The sequence below is a fragment of the Ranitomeya imitator genome, chromosome 2 (assembly GCF_032444005.1).
Source record: "Ranitomeya imitator isolate aRanImi1 chromosome 2, aRanImi1.pri, whole genome shotgun sequence".
In the NCBI taxonomy this organism is placed as follows: Eukaryota; Metazoa; Chordata; class Amphibia; order Anura; family Dendrobatidae; genus Ranitomeya; species Ranitomeya imitator.
This window is the reverse complement of record NC_091283.1, coordinates 232181641-232200018: the sequence shown is the minus strand read 5'-3', so window position 1 is coordinate 232200018 and position 18378 is coordinate 232181641. Positions and strand designations below refer to the sequence as shown.

The following is an 18378-nucleotide window of genomic DNA, read 5'->3' as shown; positions in this document are numbered from 1 at the left end:
ACCCCGTTACAACGAGGTGTGCGCGTGTACCCAGGAGTGACTTGAGGAGAACGCGAGGTGTGCATCGTGTACCCGGGGGTGGCTGTGAGGAGAATGCGAGGTGTGTACCCAGGGAGACTGAGGTATGTGCCATGTACCGGGGGAGACTGAGAACGGGAGGTGTGCGCCGTGTAACCGGGGGGGAGAGACTGAGGAGAACGCGAGGTGTGCGCCGTGAACCCGGGGGGAGAGACTGAGGACAACGTGAGGTGTACACAGTGTACCCGGGGAAGACTGAGGAGAACACGAGGTGTGCGCCGTGTGCCCAGGGGGAGAGACTGAGAACACGAGGTGTGCGCCGTGTACCCAATGGGAGAGACTGAGGAGAACGCGAGGTGTGCGCCGTGTACCCAGGGAAGAGACTGAGGAGAACGCGAGGTGTGCGCCGTGTACCAGGGGGAGAGACTGCGGAGAACGCGAGGAGTGCGCCGTGTACCCGGGTGAGAGACTGAGGAGAACGCGAGGAGTGCGCCGTGTACCCAGGGGAAGAGACTGAGAACGGGAGGTGTGCGCCGTGTACCCGGGGGGAGAGACTGAGGAGAACGGGAGGTGTGCGCCGTGTACCCTGGGGGAGAGACTGAGAACGGAAGGTGTGCGCCGTGTACCCGGGGGGAGAGACTGAGGAGAACGGTAGGTGTGCGCCGTGTACCCGGGGGGAGACTGAGGAGAACGTGAGGTGTGCGCCGTGTACCCGGGGAGAGACTGAGGAGAACGCGAGGTGTGCGCCGTGTACCCGAGTTTGGCGCCCTCTCCTCATCTCTCCCACAGATAGATGACGTAAGCCCCTCCCGTGTGGGCGTGTCGGTGCAGTTCCCGCCCTTGGCGCGGTGCGTTGTGGGAGGAGGGGCAGTGTGTAACGTCCGGCGCCATCTTGTCTGCTCTTTGTGCTGCGGCCTCGCCACATCCGCGGTCTCCGGTGGGTTTTCTGCTGTTTCTCTCCTCGGTTGCGTCTCCAGTCAGGATGGGACGGAAGAAGAAGAAGCAGCTGAAGCCCTGGTGCTGGTATCCTTCCGTACTGCTGTGCGCGGCTCGCGTGTGTCCCGTCAGGGCCTCACTGCTCTTCTCACGGCCTTCTTCCCTCTCTATTACCCCTCCCCCCAGGGCCCCTCCATTCTCACCCTCTCACATTTTCAGCTTTCCCCCACTTCACACTCACCCCTCCTGCCGGTAATAGGGACCACCTCATCAGATGCCCCCTCCTGCCGGTAATGGGGACCACCTCATCAGATGCCCCTATCCTGCCTGTGATGGGGACCACCTCATCAGATGCCCCCTCCTGCCGGTAATGGGGACCACCTCATCAGATGCCCCTATCCTGCTTGTGATGGGGACCACCTCATCAGATGCCCCTATCCTGCCTGTAATGGGGACCACATCAGATGCCCCTATCCTGCTTGTGATGGGGACCACCTCATCAGATGCCCCTATCCTGCTTGTGATGGGGACCACCTCATCAGATGCCCCTATCCTGCTTGTGATGGGGACCACCTCATCAGATGCCCCTATCCTGCCTGTAATGGGGACCACATCAGATGCCCCTATCCTGCTTGTGATGGGGACCACCTCATCAGATGCCCCTATCCTGCTTGTGATGGGGACCACCTAATCAGATGCCCCTATCCTGCTTGTGATGGGGACCACCTCATCAGATGCCCCTATCCTGCCTGTGATGGGGACCACCTCATCAGATGCCCCTATCCTGCCTGTGATGGGGACCACCTCATCAGATGCCCCTATCCTGCCTGTGATGGGGACCACCTCATCAGATGCCCCTATCCTGCTTGTGATGGGGACCACCTCATCAGATGCCCCTATCCTGCTTGTGATGGGGACCACCTCATCAGATGCCCCTATCCTGCTTGTGATGGGGACCACCTCATCCCGATGCCCCCCTCCTGTTGGGGACCGCCTTATCCCTATGCCCCCCTTCTACTGGGGGGCCTCCTCATCAGATGCCCCCATCCTGCCTGTAATGGGGACCGCCTCGTCCCTATGCCTACCTCCTACCTACTGATGGGGACCACCTCATCAGATGCCCCTGTCCTGCCTGTGATGGGGACCGCCTCATCCCTATGCCTACCTCCTACCTACTGATGGGGACCACCTCATCAGATGCCCCTATCCTGCTTGTGATGGGGACCACCTCATCTTTATGCCCCCCTGCTACCTCCTGATGAGGACCACCTCGTCCCAATGCCCCTCTTTTACCTCCTGATGGGAAGGCCTCCTTTTCAGATGCCCCCAAGTTGCCTGTGATGGGGAGACCACCTCATCCCGATGCCCCCTTCCTACCTCTTGCTGAGGGCCGCCTTGTCCAATCTCACTTCTTGTCCGCTTCATGCAGGCTGTGATTAGGTCAGTGATCTCAGGTCAGATGATGATTCTGCAGCAGTCCGCTGCGGTAGAGTTGCCGGACTTCGGGGAGCCATTGTTGGGTTTGGAACTGTGTACTTTTTTTGGTAGGACACTGTATTTTGTGGATAAGGGGGGTTAGTCTGCATACATATATTGATTCTTATGGCTCCATAGTATTTATTTTATTTCCTGGAGCAGCGTGACCGCGATCTTCCCTTGATAATTCTTACTTGTTTGATGTGAAGAGTCCTTAACTGGCTGCAGGTACTGTAACCGAGACTTTGATGATGAGAAGATCCTCATCCAGCACCAGAAAGCCAAACACTTCAAATGCCACATCTGTCACAAGAAGCTGTACACCGGGCCGGGCCTGGCCATCCACTGTATGCAGGTGAGCAGGGTCTCGGCGTCACTAGCAGCACTGTGTGCGGGGCCTGGTATGCCGGCACACGGTCAGATGTTTTATGCGTCTTGTGTATCACCTGGGAGGTACAGGGGCCATACTCCTGTGGCCTGTATTCAGCCATGTGTGGACACTGACTTCTTTCTCTGTAGGTTCATAAAGAAACCATCGATGCTGTACCCAATGCCATCCCTGGCAGGACGGACATTGAACTGGAAATTTATGGCATGGAAGGAATTCCTGAAAAAGATATGGAGGAAAGGAGGCGAATGCTGGAGCAGAAAACACAAGGTATGTCTGGTGCGGCAGGAGCAGCGGCTCCAGCTTCTTGTCTACTACTTCTCATCTCGTGCTCTGCTCTTCCAGCCGATGGACAGAAGAAGAAGCAGGATGACTCTGATTACGATGATGACGATGAGTCTGGCCCCTCCAGTGCATTCCCAGCACAGATGCATGCCCACCAGGGTTACCTGCCAGGTCTGCATGGATTGGCGGGCGCTCCAGGCATGCCTCCAGGTGAGCGCCTCTGTACATATGACCCCCTACCTCACTGGTGCTGGTTTATTTAGTAGTCTCTGGACAAAATATTGCTGTTTTCGCTGTGCCCCTTTGTCTGTGATGAGCATGCCCATCATTATGATGGTACAAGTGTATCTGGTGTATGATGCTCCTCATGGACAGACAGCCCAGGCACAGTACAGTCACCAGCAGTACCTCCCTATTAGACCAGTGAGCTCCAAATGTGTCCACTGTTATCAGTGGTGTAGCTTCGGTTGCTGATGATGCATCCCATCACATAATATCTCCTGTTTTGTTTTTCTTCCTTAGGAATCCCTTCTCTAATGCCCACTGTGCCGCCCCTGATGCCTGGGATCCCCCCAGTTATGCCTGGAATGCACCATGGGTTTGTATCTGAGGCGTTTTATTTTCAGAGCTGCTTCCCAGGTTTTGAGGCTTCTCACACTTTATTTTCTCATTAGGATGATATCGATGGGTGGCATGATGCACCCCCATGCTCCTGGCATTCCCCACATGTTGGCTGGACTGCCTCCAGGTATGTTGCGTGACAGGTGTGAGTAGTTGGTGATTAATGACTGTATCGTCCTCTCTCTAATACTTTTTTTTTTTTTTTACCACCTTTAAGGTGTGCCACCTCCAGTTGGCCCTCGTCCGGGTATCCCAGCTGTTACACAGGCTCAGCCTGTCTCTGCTCCTGGTGTTAGCAGACTTCCATCTCCCAGCCCGTCTGCCCCAGCTGTGCCCTCGGTGCCCAAGCCACTATTCCCCAGCGCTGGGCAGGTGAGGATCACTGATCAGCTGAGACTTTGTGTGTTGGTGAAAGTTTTCTGGTGCGGGGGTCATTGGTCGTGGGCCATTGTCCTCTGCATTATATTCCTAGTGATGGATAAACTGCCGTAACTTCTATGCTTGCAAAGCTCATTGTCGTCTTGTGACTGCTGCGGCACAGCTTTGTTAGGTCGATGGGGTCAGAGGAATGTGTGAAATGTGGCATTGAGTGAACCGGCAGCGAATGTAGTGGTTGTAATGAGGGTTGATCGTCGGTGTATGTGCAGAAACAGCAGGGCCTCTGTTTGATCTAGAATAATGGAGGGTTCAGTTTCATGTAGATGATGGGATAATTGGGACTTGGCCACCTGACTGTGTGTGAGGGGGGGACTCAACCACCTCTGGGCTGTGTATTGTTGGGGGAACTAACACCTGGGTTGTGTATTGGTGGAGGGGGGAGCTCGGACGGCTGTGGAGGGGGGAGCTCGGACTTCTCTGGGCTGTGTATCGGTGGAGGGGGGAGCTCTGACACCTCTGGGCTGTGTATTGTTGGGGGAGCTCGAACTGGGTTGTATATTGGTGGAGGGGGGAGTTCTGACGTCTCTGGGCTGTGTTATCGGTGGAGGAGGGAGCTCAGACACCTCTGGGCTGTGTATCGGTGGAGGGGGGAGCTCGGACACCTCTGGGTTGTGTATTGGTGGAGTGGGGAGCTCGGACACCTCTGGGCTGTGGAGGGGGGAGCTCGGACACCTCTGGGCTGTGTATCGGTGGAGTGGGGAGCTCGGACGGCTGTGGAGGGGGGAGTTCGGACACCTCTGGGTTGTGTATTGGTGGAGGGGGGGGCTCGGACGGCTGTGGAGGGGGGAGTTCGGACGTATCTGGGCTGTGTATTGTTGGGGGAGCTCGAACTGGGTTGTATATTGGTGGAGGGGGGAGCTCGGACACCTCTGGGCTGTGTATCGGTGGAGGGGGGAGCTCGGACACCTCTGGGCTGTGTATTGGTGGAGGGGGGAGCTCGGACACCTCTGGGCCGTGTATCGGAGGAGGGGGGAGCTCGGACACCTCTGGGCTGTGTATCGATGGAGGGGGGAGCTCGGACACCTCTGGGCTGTGTTATTGGTGGAGGGGGGAGCTCGGACACCTCTGGGCTGTGTTATTGGTGGAGGGGGGAGCTCGGACACCTCTTGGCTGTGTTATTGGTGGAGGGGGGAGCTCGGACACCTCAGGGCTGTGTATTGGTGGAGGGGGGAGCTCGGACACCTCTGGGCTGTGTATCGGTGGAAGGGGGAGCTCGGTTGTCTCTGGGCTGTGTTATTGGTGGAGGGGGGAGCTCGGACACCTCTGGGCTGTGTTATTGGTGGAGGGAGGAGCTCGGACACCTCTGGGCTGCGTATCGGTGGAGGGGGGAGCTCGGACACCTCTGGGCTGTGTATCGGTGGAGGGGGGAGCTCGGACACCTCTGGGCTGTGTATCGGTGGAGGGGGGAGCTCGGACGCCTCTGGGCTGTGTATCGGTGGAGGGGGGAGCTCGGTTGTCTCTGGGCTGTGTTATTGGTGGAGGGGGGAGCTCGGACACCTCTGGGCTGTGTCGGTGGAGGGGGGAGCTCGGACACCTCTGGGCTGTGTATCGGTGGAGGGGGGAGCTCGGACACCTCTGGGCTGTGTATCGGTGGAGGGGGGAGCTCGGTTGTCTCTGGGCTGTGTTATTGGTGGAGGGGGGAGCTCGGACGCCTCTGGGCTGTGTGTCGGTGGAGGGGGGAGCTCGGACACCTCTGGGCTGTGTATCGGTGGAGGGGGGAGCTCGGGCACCTCTGGGCTGTCGGAGGAGGGGGGAGCTCGGACACCTCTGGGCTGTGTATCGGTGGAGGGGGGAGCTCGGACACCTTTGGGCTGTGTATCGGTGGAGGGGGGAGCTCGGACACCTCTGGGCTGTGTATCGGAGGAGGGGGGAGCTCGGACACCTCTGGGCTGAGTAGGGACAGTGGGTTGCAATCACGTGTCTGTGTATCAGGGCCTCGCTCACCCCGTGCTCTCTCTTCTCAATGCTGTATCAGGGCCTCGCTCACCCCGTGCTCTCTCTTCTCAATGCTTCCTCTCTTTGTGCCGCAGATGGGATCACCCGTCACCAGTGCAGCTCCGTCCTCCTCCAGTTCAGAGAGCCTTTCTGCACCTGCTAAAGTTCTGTTTCCTAGTGCTGCACAAGTATGCAGGATATTGCAGTGTTTGGTAGTTTTTGCTTCACATATTAACCCTTTGGACGTCTGTACTTGCTTTGATTAATGTAAAAAAAATGGACAAATATCAAATAAAATAACTTTAATTTCTTATACTGGTCTAAAGGGTTAATGCATGCATTGCATTACTGGGCGTTGTTGGCTTAGTGCATGAATGTGTGCTGCCTGACCCGTCATCACCAGCATACGAGCGTATGCGTTTCCACAGGCCTCCCCTGTACTGGAGCAGACCCTGTGCTGTGGTGTGACGCCGTACCTGAGGGTCCTCCATGTAAACGTCGGGATGAGATCTGGGGTTTTCTCTGGGAGTCCTGTGCATGTGTGTTGTCTTCCTGGGTGGATTGGGGATGATTAGAGGACTGTCGCCCGTATGTCTGACGTATGTGGTGGTGACATACTGGTGACGGCCGCCTTTACTCCATCTCCTCCCCCGTTTGTAGCTTACGCTCTCTTGCTGGTGTGTGAGTGATGCGACTTTGCTGTGAAGTTGGCACTTTGTTGCACGGCCTTAGTCTTTATTAATTTGACAGCATATAATTTTCTCCTACCAGGCGGCAGCGACAGTGGCCGGACCGGTGGGCACAGACTTTAAGCCTCTGAACAGTGCAACCATTACAACGTCTGAGCCTCCTAAAGCAACGTTTCCCGCTTACACCCAATCAACCATGTCTACCACTAGCACCACAAATAGCACCGCGGCTAAACCGGCTGCTTCCATAACAAGTAAGCCCGCTACCCTGAGTACTACTAGTGCGACTAGTAAGTTGATCCATCCAGATGAGGATATATCGCTGGTAAGTGGCCGACTCGCCCGCACATCTCTAGGAGCCATGTCACGTGTTACACACTTCATTCTGTACGTGACATGGAAGGCAGTTACCTTACTCTAATGCAGTCCCGTATCTGTTTTTTTTTTTTGCCTTTTTCCAGGAAGAGAAGCGTGCCCAGCTTCTGAAATACCAGCGTAGCCTGCCTCGGCCAGGGCAGGCACCCATGGGAGGCCTTGCCAACCCTCTTGGAGCTATGATGGCCCCACAGCCTGGCATCCCACCACAGCAGCCTGGCATGCGGCACCCTATGCCCCCTCATGGTGAGTTTGCTCTGCGGAAGCGTCTCCGGTGAATCTTTATTAGGATTGATGATGGAAGGCGTCTTGTGATAATTCTTAGCTGCTCGTGTATCTACGTGTTACTCTGACCCCATAGCCGGTCTCTATGGAGTGATCATTCCTCTTATCTGGCATGTTTCTTCTCTCCCCAGGTCAGTATGGCAGCCCGCACCAGGGCATGCCTGGATTCCACCCTGGTGCAATGCCTCCGTTTGGACAAGCGCCACCTATGGTCCCACAATACCAAGGTGGACCCCCTCGACCACTGATGGGAATGCGACCTCCTGTCATGTCTCCAGGCGGCCGCTACTGACCATGCTGCACTAAAAATAGGTTTGGAGATTAATCCTTTCTCACCTTGTGCTGTGTAAATAGCCGCGCTCCATCTCTCCCTCAATACCAGGAACTGTCGGACATTTTACACTGGGGAGGGTGTTTTTTTTTTTTTTTGTTATTTCCGGGGAGGGAGAGTTCAGGGACATGAGAGCGGACACTTTCCTGATGTTACAATTTATACTGTATGGCTTCTTTCCCATCCAGGTTTTTAGAAGTGGCGTATAGTAAATTTGGTTCTTCGTTTAATTGTGAAGGCGCCAAATACCTCCACAAGGCAAGTCCTGTCATTACTTTGCTATATGTAAGGTGACGCCTTCACAGCTCCCCGGGGCTGTTGGACTCCTGGTCCCCAACTGTGGTTGGTGAGGGCAGTAACGTCATTGTATCTCGATGTCCTCTGACCTCTGTATTGTTCACTTGCTCATTATGTAATAAAACCAGAGAAAATCTTGAGACTTCTTATTAATTGCCAGCTGCAGAGCCCTCCCAAGGTTTGTACAGGTTCATGTGATAAGAGACTCCTTCCTCCAGGTCCATCTCCACAGACGCTGCTCTTCTTCTAGCAAGTGATGGGTTATTGCGTGTGTCTCCTGTGCGGCTGACCTGTACTCGCTGGCATCCAAAGGAGCAGCCTTCACCTCCCGTGTGTCAGATCCAGGCCACTGGCAGCCATTAGTACAGGTCCAGCTACCGTGTGTGCACAGGATATCGGTGATGAAGTCCATAATGATGGTGTAGACTGTAGACCCGCAGATCTGTTCAATGATGCATGTGTTTCGCTTGAGTTACTGAATCCTGTTCTAAATCGAGCCTTTCTCTTCTCCCCATAGCACTGCCCTAGCACAGGCCGAGTCTCAGTGTTGCCCTATTCAATCTGAGGCAAGTGGCATTTATTTTCTTCAGGGGCCCTCACAGCCTTAGCTGTTGGATATATATGTCCCCAAACTTGCAGCAAGTTTGGTGAAGGCCCCTGCCGTTTTCTGTAATGTAGGGATACTGCTGGTTCATTGCTGTGTAATAAAACTTGCTGCATTAAACCCTGTACACTGCCACGTCAGCGGACCACGAGGGTCTGTGCGCATCACTGTGTGGCGGCGGTCAGACTCTAGCACATTCACTACTCACAAAAACTTAGGGATATTTGGCTTTAGGGCAAAATTTATGGAAAACCTAAAAACTTCAGTCCAATGATAATTTATCATGAGTCGGGCATTAAGTAGAAGCATTCAATGGTGATTTCCGCATGTCAACACAAAAGCCCACAACAGTTGTAGACCCCAACAATAAATGTCAGTGTCTCAATAACTTGTCCCGTGGCCTTCAGTATCAAATACAGCCGACAACGACGCCTACTGCTGGTCACAAGTGAAGGTCTTGTCTGCTGAGACATATCGTCCCACTGTTGAAGGACTGCTCTTAGGTCATTGAGGTTCTGGGGACAGAGTTACGAGCCTCTTCACAGCGACTCAGCTGATCCCAGAGGTTCTCTATGAGATTCAGGTCTGGAGAAAGTGCAGGCCGCTCCATCTGAGGTCCCCCAGTCTCCAGCAGTTGTTCCCTACCGATGCTACCTCTGAGCTGGAGCATGAGGGAGCATGGTTGTCCATGTAAATGGGATTAGGCCGGTGTTGGTGGAGAGGCACAATGACTGGATTAATTGTTCTAGTACTAGGGGGCTTGTCACAAAGTGTCAGGCAGTTCTTATTGACTACTCACCTGCCCATACTGTACCCTCAACCACCACCACAGGCTCATTTGGTGACAAGTGGTTGATACATAGCTCTTGGCTTGATGTCTCCAACCTAGCTGGTGGCCATCATTTCTGCTCAGTGTGAATCAAGGCCCACTGGTCCCTTGTCCAGCTTAGATGACGCCTGTGTCTGCTGGTGTGGTCAGGTACCTTGCATGTCATCTGTCCCACAGACCATGCTGGTTTAGAATGGTCGGACATGACACTTGGGTTCCTCTCGCCTCTCTTAAAGGGAACCTGTCACCCCGTTTTTTCAGATTGAGCTATAAATACTGTTAAATAGGGCCTGCGCTGTGCGTTACTATAGTGTATGTAGTGTACCCTTATTCCCCACCTATGCTGAGAAATACATTACCAAAGTCGCCGTTTTCGCCTGTCAATCAGGCTGGTCAGGTCGGGTGGGCGTGTTCACAGCGCTCTTTTCTTCCCCAGCTTTCCGTTGGTGGCGTAGTGGTGTGCGCATGTCCAAGTTCCGAATTCCCTGCGCCCACGTGAAGACACAGCTCGCGATCTGCGCTGTCATCCCTTTCATCGGTGGGGGCGGCCATCTTCCTGGGGCCGCGCGTGCGCAGATGGAGTGCTCTGCTGCACGGGGCTTCAGGAAAATGGCCGCGGGATGCCGCGCGTGCGTATAAGAGATCGCGGCGGCCATTTTCCCAAAGCCGAGTAATGGCCGCCGCGATCTCTTGTGCGCACACGCGGCATCCCGCGGCCATTTTCCTGAAGCCCCGTGCAGCAGAGCACTCCATCTGCGCACGCGCGGCCCCAGGAAGATGGCCGCCCCCACCGATGAAAGGGATGACAGAGCAGATCGCGAGCTGTGTCTTCACGTGGGCGCAGGGAATTCGGAACTTGGACATGCGCACACCACTACGCCACCAACGGAAAGCTGGGGAAGAAAAGAACGCTGTGAACACGCCCACCCGACCTGACCAGCCTGATTGACAGGCGAAAATGGCGACTTTGGTAATGTATTTCTCAGCATAGGTGGGGAATCGGGGTACACTACATACACTATAGTAACGCACAGCGCAGGCCCTATTTAACAGTATTTATAGCTCAATCTGAAAAAACGGGGTGACAGGTTCCCTTTAAATATGCTTGGAGTTGTGTGGCATTCATCATCTGGTTCTGAAGGGTATTCTTCACAATAAAGCAGTCATCAGCGTGAGACTTCTGCCTTTCCGTTGTACCTTGCTGAGGAGTGTAGGACTCTTTTCCATCTGAGAACATTCTGACTGAAGTCTCGCAATGGCCTGTTCCATCAATGGTTAGGTGCTGTCTTGGTCTCATGTCACAATGTGAACAGCACGATGAGGACGGTTTAATACCAATTCTAATTGAACTCTGAAATGTATTGGGTCAAACGCCTGTTGGTAATTTTGCCATTCGCTGCTTGTTGGAGAACAGCAAGTTGTGCAAAAAGTACTGAGGCATTGAACCGTTGGACGTGTGAATCCAAAAGTTCTTCTGAAAAGATGGTCCTTTGTAGGTTCATCCTGACATTTCACCAGAAAGCCAAATATCCATAACGTTTGGTGAGTAGGGTAGATTCCCGACTGGTAACAACACTGACCTGCTCTCCTCCGTACACAGTAGTATTCTCCGGGTTCCGCACACAGTAGTATACTCCGGGCTCCACGTTACTGAATATGAGCACGTTCTATGAATCCTCCAAAACTTGGCGGTCACTAAGACAGTCCTCAGTCTGCCTGCAGTGGTGGACTGATGACCTTCTTGTCACGCGCTCTAGACAGTAATGTCTCCTGTAACCCAGGGCTTCTCTTCCAGATCTGTCGCCTTTCACAAGCCATGTGCTGAAGCTGATATGTCATGTGCGTTGTCAATGTTTGCTGCTCAATAAAGTTATCTGTGCGACCAGGTCCGACGTCTCTTGTATCACTGAAACGACTACACCCAGCATCCTCCTGAGGCTGCCCGTAGACTCTCCGTGGTGGCTGGCCTGTAGTTGGTACTGTGACTTGTCCTCTTTTACTGCTTATAAACTCGTCACATATGGTGATGCACGCTCACTGTGAGCGCATGTGGTGTAGCAAGCAGGAGATGCGAGCGTTCTCTGTGTGTGGGGTTGGTGGCTGAACAGGTGCACTTGTTACCCGTTAACCCTGTGTTGGTGTGGAGCTGGTACACTGTAGCACTGTTATTAATACTTGGAATGTGAGGTCTCTTAGCAGATAGTTGTCCATGATGGTCATAGTGCTCATAAACTGCCCCCATTTTGTCAGAAGTATTATAGCTCCAGGCATGTTAACATTAAAGATGTCTGATCTTTGTTTTGCCCCTCTCCCATGTTTTATATGTGCGGACCTTGTAAGCATTGCATGAGATGTAGAAGTGCCCCCCTTTTTATATACAGACCTGAATTGTAATGGTACCAGCAATGTTTGGTCGTGTCCCCAGCTGTGAGATCGGGCAGTTATAAAGGGTGAAGGTGACGCCGCTCCCCAGATTCGTACAGCACGTTCGCTGCACGGTGAGGAGGCTGACGGGCACACTGGTTCTTCATCGTGCACCCCCCATCTGTCTCAATGTGCCTCCTTTCATCCCTCAGTCCTTGTAATGAACCTCAGGGTACAACCACCCCCTCCCCCCAAAGTCAGTGTAATAGACCTCCATGCTCAGGGCATCCCCCCAGTCACTGTAATGCTCAACGCCACTTGGAATGTGCAGCTGAATCATTGCAGAGTAATGTGGACCTTTCACCAGCCTGCATTGTACACACACACGTACTACAGCACCTATCGTTCTCGTATGTAGTGTGGCAATGAAAGTGTTCAGTAGGAGCCCGATAACTGCATTTTGCTGACCCATCCAGGCTGGCGTATCCTGTGCCTTCCTTCTAATGGTGGAGGCTGTTACAGTACTGAGCATAAGTCTTAGGCACCTGTGGAACAAATGCTGCAGAGTAAGAAGCTTCACACATAGAAGAGTTCAAAGTATATTAATAAAAATGCAAAGTGAATGAAGCAACCAAAAATGTAAACCCCATCCGTCTCTGGTGATCGCCCATCACCTCCATCATCAGTATCTGGTGATCGCCCATCACCTCCATCATCAGTATCTGGTGACCGCCCGTCTCCTCCATCATCAGTATCTGGTGACCGCCCGTCTCCTCCATCATCAGTATCTGGTGACCACCCGTCTCCTCCAACATCAGTATCTGGTGACCACCCGTCTCCTCCAACATCAGTATCTGGTGACCACCCGTCACCTCCAGCATCAGTATCTGGTGACCGCCAGTCACTTTCATCACTTTTTCTCGTCACTTATACGCAGGTTATGGAGAATCTTGGCAGGAAGTTGTGCCAGACATCTTGTAGACCTGAGCCCAGGTCTCCTGTGTATGAGGCCTTTGCATCGGATCCTTCTGTCTCTTCATTTTATTCCAGACAGATGGGATGATGTGAGATCAGGGCTCTGTAGGGGGCCATATAATATGAATTTTTAATTTTATAGCGCCAACATTTTCCCCAGAACTTTGCAGTTCAGGTGGGACTATATCAGATTAATTAAAAAGTGAGGGTCCCGCTCAAAATATAATCGCAGACGATGGGAGAGACAGATTCTGAGGAACAGATAGGAAGGGAGAACAGGGAACAATTATATTAGTGAGGTGATCATCTCACTATGGATACTCGGAATTTATCTGATTGTGGGCAGTTCATTCCAGAGAACTGGAGCAGCGCAAGAGAAGTCCTGGGGGTGGGAGGTAGCGGACTTTAGTAAAAAGTTATTAACAGAACAGAGAGTACAGGTAGGGTGGTAAACATGAGATGAAGGGGGTGGATGTAGGGCAGTGCAGACCTGTGGAGGGGACAGGTAGGGTGGTTGATGAGGAAGAGACGTAGGACGGAGCGGAACTGGAGAGGATGGGAAAGTTGTAGACAGATGAGAAGATGTAGAGCAGTCCAGCACTGCAGTGGACGGTTAGGTTGATGGAGATGGAGTGGTGCATCACTGTGGAGATGACCGGTCGGGTGGTAGACAATTGAGTAGAGCAGTGCAGCACTGTGGAGAGGACGGGTAGGGTAATATGAGAAGAGATGTGGGACAGTGCAGCACTTCAGAGAACGGGTCAAGTGGTAGACACATGAGGATATTGTAGGGTGGTGCAGCATTGGAAAGGACGGGCAGGGCGGTAGATGAGATGTAGGGTGGTGCAGCACTGTGCAGAGGTTGGGTGTTAGTCAGATGAGGACAAGATGGAGGGCGGTGCAGCACTTGAGAGGATGGGTCGAGTGGTAGACAGAGATGAGATGTAGGGCTGTGCAGCACTGGAGGGGGACGGATATGGTGGTAGATGAGATGTAGGACGATGTAGAACTGTGGAGAGGATGGATAGTTTGATAGACGGTGATGAGGAGATACAGGGTTGTGCAGAACTGTGGAGAGCTTTGTGGGTGGGTGGTCATATCGGCTCCAGGACTCCTTGTTCTTAATGATTGTCTGGATGATGGGGATTTTCCACCTCGAGAATTAAATTTGAAGGCAGTTAACAGCCTCCTGATGGCATTATATGATGGTAAGTATCTGCCTGGATTTCTCAGCTTTGATGGCATCATTAAAGCAAAGATGTCACCTAGTTTCATCAATATGGGGTATGGCCACCACCTTTCTGGCCTGATGTACAGCATTCTATAATGATAATCTGCCCCCGACCTGCAAGATATGAAAAAGAGCTGTTATTATACTCACCCGCAGGGCTTCCCGGTCCGAGGGGACCACTGCTTCGCGATCCTGCGCAGGTGTACTTCTCTGCTCTGACTAGTGCAGAGTAAAGTACTGCAGTGCGTGTGCGCTGGGGCACTTCCATCTTTCCCGGCGCCTGTGCACTGCAGTACCTTGCTCTACTCTACTCTGGGCAGAGAAGTTCGTCTACGTAGGAGTGCGATGCCGGGGAGCCTGGATGACAGGGATGCATCATCCACATAAAGCAAGAAGACCAGCGACACCCCTCGGGCTGGACAGCGCCGCTCGTGAGTATAGTAAAACCTCTGTCTCGTCTTGCAGGTCGGGTTGGGGTCAGAGAGAATGCGGTATATCAGGCCTGAAAGGTGATGTCCGTATCTCATATCAGTCATACCTGGTGTCTGGTTTCCTTTAACCCTGACAAAATAAACCACAGCTTAAAATCCAGTCACAAACCTACTGGATTCTCCATAGTGCATCACTACTCCTGCAGACCCTCATTATAGTGCTGCTTTTCATCCCGGTGGGAACAATCCGCCTTTTGCAGGGAAATATTTCACACATTGGTCATCAATCCCGAGCACCTGCTGAAGTTAGTCTGCACCCCAGTTCCTATCTTTTTGTGTATAGTGTAGTCACTTGGTATTGTCTCTTTTTGGAAGGTTTGGGTTTTGGCTCCAATTCTATGGAGACAGTTTGTGTCCAGATTTTTCTCAAAATTTGACAGGTGTGCCTGGGTCCCACCGGTCACTTCCAGTTCTGAGCTGATGGCAATGCTGAACATCTTTTTGAGAAGTCTCATCTGCTGCGTGAAATTTCCTTCGCCAACCACTGCGCCTTTTGATTTTCAGTGTTGCCCATTTCTTGGTGCATCTATTTGGACAGAACATCCTGAATCTTCGTTCTGCTGTGAAATCTTTGCTGGGGGAGTCTTTGCTGATGCAGTATAACTACCTGGAGTCCTGCTATGGTGTTTGCCCTGGCACTCGATGTGTCTTCCAAATCCTCACCTTTTGTAGCAGAGTTTGTCTGGTCCTCATCAAGTTTTAAGCCTCCTGCACAGCTTTCTGTTAATGATGGATTTCATCCAACATAGAAGAAAGGTGATCATTGTCCCATTTGGTATAGTTGTTCCTCATAAACTAGACCGTCCCTAGAACTGATGAAGGCAAAGGACAGTCACATATTTTGATTTACATTTCTCTTCACTTTGCATTTTGTTAATTGCTAAAATAAAACCATTAACACTTCTGTTTTGTTACGCACATGGTTGAGGCGTAAGTAAGTGAACACTTGGTTCTTCACTAGAGTCCCTGATGGTATGGTTAGACTTTTAACCTGGGTGGATGCCAGGTGCTACTCCAGGGCGGACGGTGGAGCCGTGGCAGCTGACCCCCAAGGAGACAGGGAAGTGGGACTGGAGTAGTACAGGAACACGAGACGGCCACTGGTACAGGATCACTGGTGCCTGTACACAGGAGCACGTTCAGACAAATCAGGAACAGGGCTAGGCGCAGGCAGGACGTGTTCGGGTTTACGTACAGCAGGACAGGCAGGATCAGGGGTAGACAGGGTTAGCTAAGCAGGACAGATGGGATCAAATACAGAGAGCACTGATAAGGGGACTTACAGGTAACAGGATATAAACTGATAACTGAAATTGCTAAGGCACCTCCCAATAAGGGAAGGTGCCATAGCTACCAGACGTCTTCCAGACCTTGGCAGGGGACATTTTTAGCAGCGCATGCCTTAAGCACACTCCCAGGAGACCTGCATGCTGTGCAAAGGACCTGGGAGTGAACAGCTGCCAAGGAAGCATGAACAAGTGAAAACATCGGCATCCCTGCAGAGCGGGTAAGGGGACATATGCAGGGGCGCAGGTGCTGTGCTAACATAGCATTCGAACACTGCAACATTTCCACACCCGCCTAAAACTTGTGCACAGTACTGTATGTAGGGAGTAGACTGTGGTTGAAACCCTGGGGAGAGCAGCAAGCGCAACTTATATCCAGCACCAGCTGTTGTAACACTAAGCTGTAAGGATCTGGGCTGCTGTTGGTGGGACCCTAATATCGGGTCTGGTACCATCCCGTACTACATCAGGTCCCTATCCTCAGTTGTTATTTTCAGTGCTCCAGGGTTTCCTTCTCCAATGTAGTCTATATGTTGAAGACAACATGTAAAGTTAGGAAACTTTGGTCACAGTGTGGCTAACTTTTTGTCTGACTCCAAAGTTTCATATTTTGGGCTGTGTGCCTGCATGTCGGCGCAGTTTTGAGTCACCTCGAGCGAAATGTAAACCGATTCATTGGTGGGACTGGCCGCACGATAATCATCATTCACATGATGTTCTGCTGCCAGTTCAGCGCCAGTCGAATGGTCAAGAGCCAGACTTGCTGCTTTCTGGTGAATGAGGCAGATGAAGAACATCTACATTTCGGTCGAGATGAACACGAGCGGCGATAGAAAAATACACCGACCTGCAGATCGGTCTGGCTTGTAAATGACTGTTCATTGTTATTGGCCACGCGGTGCCCGGAGGTCAGCTTGTGGCTTCTAAGCTACAGTAATTACAACCTCATTGATGTACATGTAGGCACAGCTTCTGGAGGTGATGTGACTGCAATGTGTGAACACCGCCCCCCATGTATCATCCAGCTGCCACCACTTAGGAGATGGACGATTAGAGGGCACGAGCACGGAGTCCAGGCAGCAGCTTACTTGCTGACTGCACCTTGTATGCACCTATCCTCTGTGGGGTCACTAGGGTCTGTTCCCATCCCCATCTTTAGGCTCTTGTTTCTGCAGATTTAACACTTTGTGGGGGTCCGCGGCGTACCCTGTTGTTACACTTACACGCCTGCTACTAGGTGGTGCTGAATACATCTGTCTGCAGGGAGCTCCCCCTAGTGGTGACTACAGGCTTTCCTCATTCAGCACTATGAGGGTGCAGCAGACACTAAGCGGACGTGTGGCCCTGGAGTGTTTCGGCAGTCCTGACAGCGGCGGGGTGGGTCACGTACAGGGCACAGATCCGCCGTTAACGTCTCTGTTTCTGTTAATTCAGCCACTTACTGGTAGAGAAGAGTGAGTACGCGCAGCCCTGCCAGTACAGGTTAGTCGTCTCCTGTAAGTACTCTGTGTTTGTACATTTCTTTCTCCTAACATGCACTCTGTATCTGGGGTGAGGGTGCAGCCCCTGGTAGGCCATAGACGTGTGATGTTTTCTGCTGCCACTGCTTTGCTAACCTGTGTGCATGTTCCCTGTGCTTCTGTCGTCTCCTGTGCTGTGTGCGCCCGACCTCCATAAAGACCAGCCCCGACGTGTCGCTGCTGTCCACAGGCAGCTTATTCCCCAGCTGCTGCGCTCCTCTTGGGTTCTCTGAGCCCTGAGGTCAGCTCCTCTCCTCCATCTCCATGAGGTGGAGACACAGGTGAATGTACCCATCTCATCCGTCTGTCACCCTGTGTCATTCCAGCCGGTGCCGTGCCCCTGTGCCGTGCGTCTGCCTGGGGCCTTTTCTCAATTCTCTTCCTGTGTTTTGAGGCTTTTGTTCCAAAGGTTGAGCGTCCCGTACCCTGCAGGGCGAGTGCTGCCCCTCCTGGCCCGGTAAGTACCTTGCTTCACTGCTGGGGTGTAGCGAGGGATTGGCTCCATGGAGGCATCAGAACCAAGCTCTGAGGTTAGGGCCGCACATCGTCACATCTACATGAAGATTGCAGGGGGAGGACACCACATCTGGAGCCGAAGCTGCTGGGAGGCCTCGGACTCATACATTATCTCCTTATGTAGATATGGTGATGATCGGCGCTGTACAAGGCACCGGCCACCACAGATCACTATGGCAGACGTTTCTTCTGGGTCTCACACCCATCGATTTCCTTGGGGTTCTTCAGTAGCTGTAGTGTGTATTTTTGCACCCCTATACAATAGGAAAGGATGGGAGGAGTCATGGTAATTAAAGGGATTGTCCAGCCCTAGCCTAAGCTGCTCCGTTCGGCACTGGAAGTGGTTGATGTCAAGGAGCGCATGGTCTTTGGGCAACGTCCACGTGTCCTGTTCATGTGGTCACGCGGCAGTTGTGTGGGTCCTATAGCATTATGGTGGGGGCTTTGTACATTGCTCTGTTCTTTAGTAGTCACACTGTTGTTTTCTA

General features: G+C 52.7%; 1 protein-coding gene across 3 annotated transcripts; it reads left to right on the top strand.

Annotated features, from left to right (window-relative positions):
* The first annotated feature begins 245 nt into the window (after window positions 1-245).
* ZNF207 (zinc finger protein 207) lies at window positions 246-8214 on the top strand. Of its 3 annotated transcripts, none has more exons than XM_069748730.1 (11): window positions 246-1041; window positions 2659-2785; window positions 2950-3088; window positions 3164-3313; window positions 3626-3701; window positions 3778-3851; window positions 3942-4096; window positions 6193-6285; window positions 6869-7111; window positions 7248-7407; window positions 7578-8214. In XM_069748730.1, the coding sequence occupies exons 1-11, from the start codon at window positions 1001-1003 to the stop codon at window positions 7736-7738; spliced, it is 1419 nt and encodes a 472-aa protein (XP_069604831.1). In that variant the 5' UTR covers window positions 246-1000; the 3' UTR covers window positions 7739-8214. The 3 variants fall into 3 exon arrangements, with proteins under 3 accessions (XP_069604831.1, XP_069604829.1, XP_069604830.1); XM_069748729.1 differs by lacking the exon at window positions 6193-6285 and having other exon boundaries at window positions 876-1041; window positions 7578-7758; window positions 7966-8214; XM_069748728.1 differs by lacking the exon at window positions 6193-6285 and having other exon boundaries at window positions 441-1041.
* The last annotated feature ends 10164 nt before the right edge of the window (window positions 8215-18378 follow it).

Excerpts from the sequence above, each read along its gene's own strand:
- ZNF207 (XM_069748730.1), top strand. The coding sequence starts at position 1,001 with ATGGGACGGAAGAAGAAGAAGCAGCTGAAGCCCTGGTGCTG. Across the intron at positions 3,089-3,163 it reads GCTGGAGCAGAAAACACAAG|CCGATGGACAGAAGAAGAAG; the intron begins GTATGTCTGGTG and ends CTGCTCTTCCAG. Across the intron at positions 6,286-6,868 it reads TGTTTCCTAGTGCTGCACAA|GCGGCAGCGACAGTGGCCGG; the intron begins GTATGCAGGATA and ends TTCTCCTACCAG.